General features: G+C 36.5%; 4 protein-coding genes across 5 annotated transcripts; 2 read left to right on the top strand and 2 right to left on the bottom strand.

Moving 5' to 3' along the window:
- Positions 1 to 69: 69 nt before the first annotated feature.
- Positions 70 to 530, top strand: AT3G10195 (Putative membrane lipoprotein). The gene is made up of 2 exons (NM_001035590.2): positions 70 to 153; positions 255 to 530. The coding sequence occupies exons 1-2, from the start codon at positions 105 to 107 to the stop codon at positions 449 to 451; spliced, it is 246 nt and encodes an 81-aa protein (NP_001030667.1). The 5' UTR covers positions 70 to 104; the 3' UTR covers positions 452 to 530.
- Positions 531 to 893: 363 nt separating this feature from the next.
- AT3G10190 (Calcium-binding EF-hand family protein) lies at positions 894 to 1858 on the bottom strand. The gene has a single exon (NM_111854.5). It carries the CDS (start codon positions 1770 to 1772, stop codon positions 1143 to 1145), a length of 630 nt encoding a protein of 209 aa, NP_187630.1. The 5' UTR covers positions 1773 to 1858; the 3' UTR covers positions 894 to 1142.
- Positions 1859 to 2265: 407 nt separating this feature from the next.
- AT3G10180 (P-loop containing nucleoside triphosphate hydrolases superfamily protein) lies at positions 2266 to 10952 on the top strand. Of its 2 annotated transcripts, none has more exons than NM_111853.4 (32): positions 2266 to 2563; positions 2663 to 2752; positions 2929 to 3047; positions 3170 to 3283; positions 3367 to 3448; positions 3638 to 3705; positions 3783 to 3857; positions 3947 to 4092; positions 4188 to 4290; positions 4448 to 4528; positions 4654 to 4722; positions 4810 to 4869; positions 4951 to 5118; positions 5446 to 5502; positions 5588 to 5824; positions 5898 to 5963; positions 6035 to 6211; positions 6314 to 6418; positions 6857 to 6949; positions 7042 to 7188; positions 7333 to 7446; positions 7533 to 7619; positions 7718 to 7921; positions 8018 to 8164; positions 8469 to 8675; positions 8795 to 8884; positions 8959 to 9102; positions 9398 to 9495; positions 9643 to 9721; positions 9955 to 10119; positions 10206 to 10277; positions 10458 to 10952. In NM_111853.4, the coding sequence occupies exons 1-32, from the start codon at positions 2437 to 2439 to the stop codon at positions 10686 to 10688; spliced, it is 3822 nt and encodes a 1273-aa protein (NP_187629.3). In that variant the 5' UTR covers positions 2266 to 2436; the 3' UTR covers positions 10689 to 10952. The 2 variants fall into 2 exon arrangements, with proteins under 2 accessions (NP_187629.3, NP_001325510.1); NM_001337860.1 differs by having other exon boundaries at positions 2370 to 2563; positions 6071 to 6211; positions 10458 to 10871.
- AT3G10185 (Gibberellin-regulated family protein) lies at positions 10798 to 11555 on the bottom strand. The gene is made up of 4 exons (NM_001337861.1): positions 11431 to 11555; positions 11274 to 11354; positions 11144 to 11177; positions 10798 to 11063 (listed from the first exon to the last, which is right to left on the bottom strand). Exons 1-4 carry the CDS (start codon positions 11500 to 11502, stop codon positions 10882 to 10884), a joined length of 369 nt encoding a protein of 122 aa, NP_001319515.1. The 5' UTR covers positions 11503 to 11555; the 3' UTR covers positions 10798 to 10881.
- Between the last annotated feature and the right edge of the window lie 827 nt (positions 11556 to 12382).

Raw genomic sequence — 12382 nt, 5'->3', positions numbered from 1 at the left:
ATTAGATTTGAACAAAGACCAAACCATTAATCACGAGTTGTATAAATTACAAGGGACACCTATGAATCCAAAAATCCATCTTCAATCAAATAAGTGAAAAAAAAATGGAGAAAATTTCAGCATTCTTCGTCATTCTCTTCCTTGTCTCGTCGTGTAAGTAATTTATGTCAATCTCGATATATCAAACACTTATTATGGTTTTCAATATCATTAGTCCTTAATTTGCTTATACTATTGAACGTATATATATACAGGCTTGGTGACAATGAGTGTTGGAGATATATGTCAAACGGATAGAGATTGTGTTGAGATTGGGATTCCAAGATGTAAGAGAACAGGAAAGATGCCGATTTGTTACAACGGATATTGTTGTTGTATCTGTTCTGCTAAAAGACTTCCTGCTTCTACTACTCGAAAACCTCCTTCTCCATCAACCTCAAAATTAGTCTGATCTGATATAATATATTTATGCATGTTGCTTTTATTTTAGCTGGGATTAAAGTAGTTAATTAGGACTACTTCATTACTTCACTATTATCTTCTTCACACGCATCTTTCATCTACAATGTATTTCTATTATCAATCATCCCTACGACTCATACATACACTGACGAGCTAAGTTAACATGGCCAATTGGTTTTTAAAACCTAAATATTATATACTAACATTTTGCAAAAATGGCAGTAGAATATAAGAAAATAGAAAATGGTACAAGAATCTTATATATTCAAAGGAGCAATGAAATTAAGAACATGCCTTTTGAGGAATCTGACAAATTAGACCATTGTTTTTCTTTCACAATTTAATGGAAAAATTATTGTGCCTCACATGTCCTAGCATTAATGGTATAAATGAATTTTGACTGAAAAAGCTGCAAACTGAGTAAATTCTCAAATCTAAATGCATCTTTATGCAATTTATTTAATTTAAGAATGGATTATATCAGAATCTTTATTATTAATTACTTCATACTCAAAATTTCATCTTTTCTTCGTTAGAACTACAGCTTATTCAGCTTAAAAAAAACACTAATTCCCAAGAAAACAAAAGATACTCGTAACCCTAGAACAAGGGCAAAAAGAGCTTCATAGGCATAGCAAAAACAAGAAAAAAAAAACTTTGAAAAAAAAGAAAAGGGAAGATCAACGCTGGAGATCCATCATTCGTGAGAACTCAGTGAAGCACACAAAACCATCACCGTCCTCATCAACATCTGCTATCATACGCTTACAATCATCTAACGTGCACCGTTCATCTCCGATGGTCGAGAAAACTCGTAGAAGCTCATCAGCCGAGATCAAACCGTCACGATCCGCGTCAAAGAACTCGAAAGTCTCCTTCAGCTCAGTCGAGTCACGAGCCGGATCTAAAGAGACTACACGACTCGCAAGCTCTTCAAGACGGATCGTACCGTCGCCGTCGCAGTCCACCTCTTTAAGCATAACGTTGATCTCCTCCTCCGTCAAAGGATCAGGACCTAGCCGGCTAAGTAACGACTCAAGATCGTGTCTAGAGACAGCTCCGTCGTTGTCTCTGTCTATCAACTTAAACGCTTGGAGAATCTCGACGTAGGAATAAGGAGAAGGAACCTCCGGGAGAATGCTAGTCGGGGTAACGGAACCGCCACCGCCATCACCACCGGAGTTTTTACAGTCTTGGCCGGAAGATGAGGAAGCGGATCCGAAGGAAAAAGCCGTGGGGGACTTAGAGACAGTGGAACGATCTTTGGATCTGATGAAGAAACGTTTTGGAATTAGTTTGGCGAGTTTCATAGTGTGAATTTAATGATTTGATGGAGAAAGTGAAGACATATATAAATGGGGGGAGTGATAAGTGTGAGAGTTTACCTATTGGCAATTTCCTGGAAGTTTCCTACTCAACTTTAACTTTATCGTTATTTCATTTATTTTTTTAGTGTAACTGTACTTAGTTAGATTAACCGAAAAGTACGAGTTTTAGTTGTCTTTAGTTACGTGTTTCAAGGATCTTTTTTTGGATAAATTATATGCAAACATTGAATATATGTATTCTAAAGTTTATCGATTCATAATCCTCAATCATACTAATTAAACAATTACAAACATATTCATATGCTTTGGTTAGAAGTTAGATTTATCCAAACCTTGTTTTTCTTTTCTTTTCTTTCTGAGACGTACATTATTACACTTGAACAAATATCCAAACTTTGAAACATTAATGAAATTACAATTTATCATAATCATAGTTCAAACTTCAACAAGGCGTAGTATTTTAAAATAGTTTGGTTGGGGAAGCGCGATTGTCTGGTGTATTAACTAACCGGTTCGATACGGTTTTTGAAATTCGATTTTTTTTTAAGGTAAACTAGATTTTGAGAGGGAGGGAAAACTAATTTCGAACACCTGAGAAAGAGATATTTTAGGTCTTACTTTGTTCGCCGGAGAAGATTATCGGAGAATGGAGAGAATCCATGTCTCAGTCAGAGCGCGACCGCTTTCGTCGGAGGACGCGAAGACAAGTCCCTGGAAGATCTCTTCCGACTCAATTTTCATGCCCAATCACTCTTCTCTCGCTTTTGAATTTGGTACTCTTTTTCTCAATTCCCTTCTCACTTCTCTATCCATTTTCTTCTCCTGCTTGCAATTTTCATACCCAAGCTCTCTCTATTTTCCTACAATAACAGATCGAATTTTTAGAGAAGATTGTAAAACTGTCCAAGTGTATGAGGCGCGGACGAAGGAGATTGTTTCTGCCGCTGTTCGTGGATTCAACGGTAAAATGCAGCAATTCTACTAATGGGTTTAGCTGATTTACTTAGCCCTTTTCGAATTGTTGCTTCAATTTTGATAATTTGGGGTTCTTTTGATTTGAATCTCCCTTGCTCCTTTTTTTGGGTTTCAAGGGTACTGAGTTTTTCGTTTTTGGCTAATGATATCTGCTCGATTGAAGGAACCGTATTTGCTTACGGGCAAACTAACAGTGGCAAGACGCATACAATGCGAGGCTCACCTATTGAACCTGGAGTTATTCCTCTCGCTGTACATGATTTGTTTGACACTATATATCAGGTTCATCCCTTTACATTCTTAGCATTAGTTGTTGTGAATTGGATTTTTCTAGTTTTGGTGTTCTTTGTGGGAAGGTATTGATTTGAGGAACAACTGTTTTTCTTTTTGCTCTATCCCCTTAGGATGCAAGTAGAGAGTTTCTGTTGCGTATGTCGTACCTGGAGATTTATAATGAAGATATTAACGATTTGCTGGCCCCTGAGCACAGAAAACTACAGATTCATGAAAATCTAGAGGTACTTATTGTATGTCTTCTTAGAATCCCCTGTAACCAAATTCTCTAGCGATTCTGATGTGCTTACCAATCTTAATGTTATAGAAAGGAATATTTGTTGCTGGATTACGAGAAGAGATTGTCGCTTCCCCTCAACAAGTCCTTGAAATGATGGAATTTGGAGAATGTACTTTCTGTTTTCTTCTCATTATTTTCTTTATTTTGTTTGTTTTAAACACAATTCTTGTGTTTTCTTCACCTGTGCACATGCATTTGTATAGCATCTCCTGGTTTTAATCTTCTGTCTCCAATCTTGGTTTCGCTAATATTGATTTAGTTGATGGATATTCTTTTGTCTTTGGAAATATAATTTCAGCTCATCGGCATATTGGGGAGACAAATATGAATCTTTACAGTAGCAGATCTCACACTATTTTTCGCATGGTAAATATGTATACTCAACCTTAGTGCTTAGTTTAATGTAAGTTGATTTTTAACTCGCCAGCTTTTTTATTAAACAGATTATAGAAAGTAGACAGAAGATGCAAGATGAAGGTGTTGGAAATTCCTGTGATGCAGTTCGTGTTTCTGTTCTGGTATTATTCCATTGGAACTAGTGTTTTTGTTCCCTTATATGCAACGTATTATTTTCTTTTTCAGCTTTCTTCTTTCTTACCATTTGTAGAATTTGGTGGATCTAGCTGGTTCAGAACGGGCTGCAAAAACCGGTGCAGAGGGTGTTAGGTTGAAGGAGGGCTCACATATAAACAAAAGCTTGATGACACTCGGGACTGTCATAAAAAAACTGAGTGAAGGAGTAGAAACTCAAGGGTAGGTTTTTCTTGTCAGTTTTGTTAGGGAACGAAGCATATGGTACATAAGCATTAAGTGTCTAATCTTATTGGCCTTTTATTTGGTTGAGTCAGTGGTCATGTCCCGTACCGAGACAGCAAGCTTACAAGGATCTTGCAGCCTGCCTTAGGTGGGAATGCCAACACAGCTATTATATGCAATATCACACTTGCACCGGTATGTATTAATCACCAATAATATAATCAGGATAAGCGAGGCAGATGAAACCAATAACAATCTTTATTTTCTCTTTGTTTGCTTTGGTGCGATTAACAATGTTAATATTCGTTTCCTTTGGTGTGATTAACAATATTAATCTTCGTTTTGATGTTAGATTCATGCAGATGAAACCAAGAGCAGTCTTCAGTTCGCTAGCCGAGCACTGCGTGTCACTAACTGTGCCCATGTCAATGAGGTTGGATCCGAATCATTTTGCACATATTCTCTCTATCTTAACATGCTTTCTAATTAAGTATGTTAGAAGCATTTTCTTAAAAACTAATTATCCATCCATTCTTGTTTTTCCACTTTTCAATACAGATTTTGACTGATGCTGCTCTATTAAAGCGCCAGAAGAAGGAGATAGAGGAGCTCAGATCCAAACTAAAGGTTTCTTGATCGTTTTCAGTATTATTTTCTTAAAAGTTATCTCAAGTTTATATAGTGGGTTAATAAATATCAGCTATTCTATCGCAGACTTCTCACTCTGACCATTCAGAAGAAGAGATTCTTAACTTGCGTAACACCTTGTTGAAGGTATGTCATTTTTTCTTTATTACTTAGTTGTTTATTCTTTCATACGTTTCTGATATATCCTTATATCCTGTTTTTCTGCAGTCTGAATTAGAGAGAGAGCGAATAGCACTTGAGTTAGAAGAGGAGAAGAAGGCACAAGCTCAGAGGGAAAGAGTTTTGCAGGAGCAAGCCAAAAAAATCAAGAACTTGAGTTCAATGGTTCTTCTTTCGAATAGAGATGAGAAGCGTGAGCAGGATCACTTTAAGAAGGTTTTTCCTGTTTCTTCCATCAATTTACTTTTCGATAACTTGAGAGTTTATAACAGCATGGCCAGGTGCTAGCATTTATCGCTAAACTTCAAATTACGGAACCATAGTGGAAAGAGGATAAACATTTGATATGTAGTGGAACAAGATATGCTATGCGACTTGTAACCTAATTCTCGCCTAGTTTAATTAGAATGATCTCAGCATCTCGTTGTTGAATACTCTTGTTGGCGATGACATTAGTATGACACTGTTAAGTGAATTAATTAAGTATCTTTGTCACATTTTTTTCCCATCTCTTCTTAGATTTGATATGTTGTTTGTTTGCAGGGAAAAAGGAGGGATACATGGTGTATTGGTAAGCTTTCACGAGACTCCACATCAGAGGTGAATGTTGCATAAATGAAGAAAAACACATGAGAAAAATGTTGACTTTGGCAGCCATAAATATACTTTGTTTCTTTCGTATCAGGATCAGTCTAATGTTTTGTCAAGGGGATCCTCTCTTGAATCTGCAAGATCCGAGCGTGAGACTGGTCCACTACTTCCATTTTCAGAACTAGTAAATGAACCTTTATATAACATTAACGAGGAAGATGAAGATAGTATCGAGGGAACCCTTGAAGATTCTGTACTTCCAGATCCATGTGCATTAGTGAATGTGACAAGCAGAAAGAAACCATCAATTAAGCAGAAAAATCCTGTAGTGGTGAGTGTTTCTCTTTTGTATGTATCTTGTGCTCTTCTCGTTGTAAAGCTGACATTTTGTTAGTGTTTCATAGGTTGAAAACGAATTAGATAGAATTCAAAGGGAATATGAGGCTCTTCTCTTGCAATATGAAACCGAGGTAATAGTTTGTTCTTCTCAATATCAGTAGTTTATAGTTTGTATTTCTTATTTCTCCACACCTTTCAATAGAGAATCATCAGCGAAATACAAATTGAGTGCCTTAAGGTGAAATTGGGTGAAGATGGTTTATCTGGTGATGCAAAATGCAAGCAATCAGAAGTCGTTGGCAACGTGCATTGCGAAGAACATGTTGTAAACTTAAGAGATCCAGAAGCTATTCTTCTCATCAAGCAACTACAAGAGAAGGTGCATGTCTTCTTTTCTTTACTTACAACTGGACCGACTATTTAAGTAGCTTCTCTTGCTTTCATTATGGCTTTTTGATTAACCATATGTTCTGTCCAAAAGATAAACATGCTAGAATTGGAGAAGTCTTCAAGCAACCGAAATCTTGATGATCTTGTTATGGTAGCTACTGAGCAGAATATATGTGCCAGGGAAAAATTTGCTGAGGTATATGTGGTTCTTTAACTGATTGTGATTTGCTGTTCTGTTCAGACACCTGGAAAAAGAAATGCCTCTGTGCTTCATGAATTTAAGAAATTGGTTAGAAAAGGTTCAGATAAAAATATATTTTTACTAATATGACCATATATCGTTTTAGTTGTATTTTTGTTTGTTGGTTAAAGTATCGTTTTAGTTGTTGATTACATGTTTTTGGAACTGTTTATCACATAGGCTCTTATTATTAGTTGATGTTCTTGTTCAAGGAGAATCATCATTCTTAATTGTCAGTGGCCTTACTTTTTACAATATGAACTCTTTTTCGTCTTAATCACTTTATACCTTTGCTCAACAAGTAAAAAGAAAATTTTCCTTTTAAGTCAGCTTTCTAGACTTATTTTGGTACTGTTAAAGGGTTTTAAACCTTTTATGTATTAAATTCTATAGATTCAAGAAGAGATTCATGCTGCTAGAGAAGAGGCCCAGGTTGCTCGTGAACAACTTGTGTCTAAGGAGTCTGAAGTTATTGATGTGATTAATGTTGGTCTCCCTTTCAAATCTGAAGACAATTTCTTATTGTTGCCACCCAGTATGCCATTGCCTAATTGAATTTTTTACTTTTTATTTTGAAGGAGAATTTCAACTCACTGGTCAACGTAGCAACCGAAATTGAAGTCTTAGAGTCTGAATTTCAAAAATATAAAGCATCAGTAGAAACCATATCATCAGTTATGAATGAGGGTCTCCAAGATTTTGCTTTCTTCTCTCCGTTGATACATGTAAGTACTTTGCACTTTGGTATATTCTCTTGCATCGTTTTTTTCTGTGCGGGTATAAGCTGTGTTTAGTGCAGCACACCTTAATTATGGCTGGTTGTAAAGGTTAACAATCGATTTCATTTATGATAAATTTTCTCACTGCAGGATTTCACATTGTTTGTGCGCCAAAGTTCTGAGCAACATGATTCACTTATCAACAGCTACCAAACTGTCCAATCTAGTCTAAAAAAAAAAGTTCTTGATGTTGAGAATGAGAAGGTCCGACATTTTTTATTCTCCTCTCACCCTGCAGTTGATGTTAAATTTGTGAGTATTTTAGCTTAAGTCATGATTTTGCTTTTCAGCTTCTTTTGCAAGAGCAGTGTGCTGGTCTGCAGAGCCAAATAGAAGAACTAAATCAGGAAGCCCAAAAGCATGAAACTTCCTTAAAGGTATTTTGGTTTTCTTCAAAGTACTAGTTTGTTTCTTTTCATTCTTCGTCAAACTCTCCAGTGTTAGAAGTAACTTGATGTTTTTAATTATTTGTTAGATGCTCTCAGAACACCATGAGTCGGAGAGGTCAGATCTACTCTCTCACATAGAATGTCTTGAAAAGGATATAGGGAGTCTGTCATCCTCTTCCTTGGCCAAAGAGAAGGAGAACCTAAGAAAAGATTTTGAGAAGACGAAAACAAAGCTAAAAGACACTGAATCCAAGCTAAAGAATTCCATGCAAGATAAAACCAAGCTAGAGGTACGCGGTGGACCCAATTCTTAACTTAAGTAGTACTAGATATTTTGTCGCATAACCCATCTAACTTGTACAATTGACTCTGATATCCTTGCAAAGGCCGAGAAAGCATCTGCTGAAAGAGAGTTAAAACGCTTGCATAGCCAGAAGGCCCTACTCGAGAGAGACATCAGCAAACAGGAGTCCTTTGCTGGTAAAAGACGCGACTCTCTTCTTGTTGAGAGAAGTGCTAACCAGTCGTTGCAGGTATTATCCAATGTTTTGTTTTCTGCGGGATCTTCTTTTTACCATTCTAATATTAAGTATTTTGTCCAATGTTGGAAATGCAAAGTCGAGATATGGGAAGCTAATAAAATGTACGAAATTGTTATCTTATTGCAGCAAATCTCTCTCTGTTGGTTGAATTTGGGTATTGTTCAAACATTGCATGAGCATATTTTTCTATCTTTTATATTTTTCCCAGTGGAGAGCCATATCAGTGTTTTTTGGTTGATATATACTTTCCGTCCAAGTGAGATGCTCGTTCTCATTTCTACTTCACATTTATCAGGAAGAATTTAAACAGCTTGAAGTGCTTGCTTTTGAAATGGAAACCACAATTGCTTCACTGGAGGAAGAGCTGGCCGCTGAACGTGGAGAAAAAGAGGAGGCACTCTGTAGAAATGACGGTTTAGGCTCAGAAATTACAGATCTGACAGAGAAACTGGAGCACTCAAATACTAAACTAGAACATCTTCAAAACGATGTCACGGAGCTTGTACGTCTTTTCATGAAATTGATGATTGATCCATAAATTGTTTATATTGAATTTGAAGCAGTTAGTGTTTTGAAGATGCATTGCAGTTTGTTCAAACCGTATGTTATGTTTTGTTCCAGAAAACGAGACTTGAAGTCTCATCTTCTGATCAGCAGCAACTGGAAACCAATGTTAAACAGTTGCTTGAAGAAAAGGAAGAGCTAGCAATGGTATGATGATTCTGTCACAGATTTTAAACTTATTTCTTGTTTGTGTAAATCCAGTAATGTTTCCTGTTGTTCAGCATCTGGCGAACTCACTTTTGGAAATGGAGGAGGAGAAAGCAATATGGAGCTCGAAAGAAAAAGCTTTGACAGAGGCTGTGGAGGAAAAGATCAGACTATATAAAAATATACAAATTGAGTCACTATCCAAAGAAATGTCAGAGGTATGTTCCAAACAAGGAACCTTTTATAGTGAGAATAAAACCCAAAATTTTCTTGCAACATCAGTTTGGAGGTCGCCCTTTAGCACTATCAACTTGTTTAACTTGCTTAGGTAATAGGCATAGCTTATCCTATCTGTTTGGATCTATAAGTATCATCAGAATGAACTCCCTGTAGCGACAAACAAAAATTATTTGGTTTTTAATCCTTTCTCTAGTCTCTATATATAATATATGTTCCGACGGAAAACCCCTTTTGTCATGCTATTTTAAGCTCTCGATCTCATTTAACTTTTAGGAAAAGAAGGAGCTGGAATCTTGTCGACTTGAATGCGTTACTCTTGCTGATAGGCTTAGATGTTCTGAGGAGAATGCTAAGCAGGACAAAGAAAGCAGGTTTGTACTTTGCATTTCTCTACTTTAGAATGTTAAATTATATCTCCTTTAAAATTTTCTTGTTAAGCTTTCCGGCACTTCACTGATCTGTATTTCTCTAGTTGATGCTATATGTCCTTTGACTTCAGTTTTTATGTTACCCTGTAGCCTGGAGAAGTCTTTGGAGATTGATAGACTGGGTGATGAACTTCGATCAGCTGATGCTGTGAGTAAGCAATCTCAAGAGGTAAGAATCATTTCACAAAAGGTTTTATCTCTGAACGTCTAGTGCAGAGGTTGTATTACAATTTTCGATGAGAAAACTAAATTTGGAATGTTGTTGATGACAACACACCTGAATTTCTGGTTATGGTATTCATGCTTTTGGTATGCTAGTTAAAGATCAGATGACATCACTTGCAAATTTGTTATGTTAAAGATGCAAACTTTCCTAAACAAAAGTTATATGTGCACCTGCAGGTTCTCAAGTCTGATATCGACATACTAAAGTCCGAAGTTCAACATGCTTGCAAGATGTCGGATACATTTCAGAGAGAGATGGATTATGTCACAAGTGAGCGCCAGGGTTTGCTAGCTCGCATAGAGGAGTTGAGTAAGGAGCTTGCTTCATCAAATCGTTGGCAGGTTTGGTTTACAGCTCACAGACTTGACTCTATTACAGATATAGTAGTAACCATTCATTCTCACTAAAACCCTATTCCTGCCGTCAGATTGAAAATGCAAAAAATCCAATTCAAGATTTGACTCTCAAAATCTCAAGCCAAGAAACCAATCTGCACAAGGTAATGCCAAGTGAACTTTCTGATTATGTTTTTTCTCATTGATTGAGATTGATCCTTTCCTCCAAAAGAATCAATGCTAGAAAAATTGCAGTTTCAACGAGACCCATTGTTGATTGTGTGCGATATGTTTAACTTTCTGGATATAACCAATTTTCATATTTTTGCTGGATATGATTGCAGGATGCAGCTGCAGAAAACAAGGAGAAGGCAAAGCTAAAAATGAGACTCAGGGGTATGCAAGCACGCTTAGATGCAATCAGTCTACGGTACAAGCAGTCTGTGCAAGAATCAGAACTTATGAACAGGAAGTTCAAAGAGGCATCTGCTAAGCTAAAGGAGAAGTTAGCATCAAAAGCACTCGAAGTTCTCGACCTCAAGAAGCAACTCTCTGCTTCTTCAAGAACAATGTGATGAGCTTACATCACAACTCTTAAGTAGTTGATTCACGGCTAGTAAATGTCTTAAAGCTGTAAACTGTTAAATGATTAACGTCATAATCACAGAGAACTGATGTGATTATGGAAGAGTCCAATACATATATAAATTATGATAGGTAGATTAACAAATTACATGGAGTTTATGCTAAAGTAATTAAGAGGAGAAACTAAGGGCATTTTGGTCCACCGCTCTTGGTCTTCCAGTTGTTATAGCAAGGACATACTTGCTTATTGCCATAAGTACCTGGGGGCACACACAAGCACTTGTTACAACATTTGTTGCAGAAGAACAAACACGGCTTCTTGTATTGTGTATTCGAGCATCTATCTCCACACCTTGGCCCGCACTCTAATAAAGGTGGAATAGCGGATTTAGTTTCGCATTCAGCACAAACATTAATTAAAAACTAGGCTAGTCAGTGGGTTTACCTTGGGGTTGAAGACTGCCTTGAGTAGTACCGTACTGCCAAAATCAACAAGAAGATGCAAAGGATGTTAAAAAGGTTTTGTAGATTCGATGAAACTCTTTTTTTGAGTAGTGATGAACCGAGAAACTCACTTGAGAGTTATTGTGATGCGGCAGTTGTGGTTGCGACTGTGGTGGTTGTGGTTGTCGAGCAGGAGATTCCAAGTATATAGGCTGTGTTTTATTCAGGGACGTATAAGATAAAGTTGATAAATGTGAACATAGAGGAATAGAGTGTTGAAACACTTACATGCATATGGGCAGACAGAAGAAGATGTAACACAACAATGGAGAAAACAATGATGCTAAGTTTTGTTGCCATTTTCTGAAAACAGAAATGATTGTAATGAAGCTCAGGTAGATTATATATTTTGCAGACTAAGCTCATTATGAACAAATGATAGGGGTCCACTATATATAGTCCAATTTCCAAATACTTTTTAATCTAGAAAATATATTTCTCCTGTCACTGATTTTTTTGCAAACTAGAAGAGTAGAAGCCATTAATAAAATTATTGTCTAAATATACTCTTGTTTTTTTATAAAACTTTTCAACGGTCTAACGATAATGAAATTCATGGATTGAACAACCAATCACTAATCATATGTAAAAACTAAAAACTAATTTTAAAATACTTAATTACTGATTAAACACCAGAATTATGTAAGATATACTACATTTCCCCTAAAAAATATCTGAAGTTGTGATTTTGTTTATGCATGGAATTTGTATAACAAAAAGTTTAGTAAGTACAAATATAGACTTCATGTTCCCAATCTTGGACAAGTGAAGCAGAGAGCCAAAGATGTGATAACGAACGAAACGAAGAATAGCACATGTGTGTTTCTACTGCTTTCTAACCCTATCTCTTTCTCGTGACTCCACTTTTTTCCCTTATACTATTTGTTTTAAATCTTGTGATTTGTTTCTAAACGTTCTTGGAGACGAATTTTGTAAGAAAAAGACACGTGGTGAGAAATTTTGGGATTCGAAGTAGATTTCTCTGTAGGCTTCCCCGTGACCTAATTGTGATTACCTGCCAAGCCATTTTGCATGTTCAGAATTGTTTTGTTTGGTTTAAAATGTTCAGAAAGTTCTTGTGTCTCACATTGCTGGGCCTCTTCCCTTTTCTTTGTCTTGGGCCTTTAACTTTTTCTTCTTTATTTCTGTATCCATATTTTGTGTTGGGCTTAGGCCCAAG

This window comes from Arabidopsis thaliana, chromosome 3 (assembly GCF_000001735.4).
Source record: "Arabidopsis thaliana chromosome 3, partial sequence".
In the NCBI taxonomy this organism is placed as follows: domain Eukaryota; kingdom Viridiplantae; phylum Streptophyta; class Magnoliopsida; order Brassicales; family Brassicaceae; genus Arabidopsis; species Arabidopsis thaliana.
This window is presented reverse-complemented; position numbering and strand designations above follow the sequence as displayed.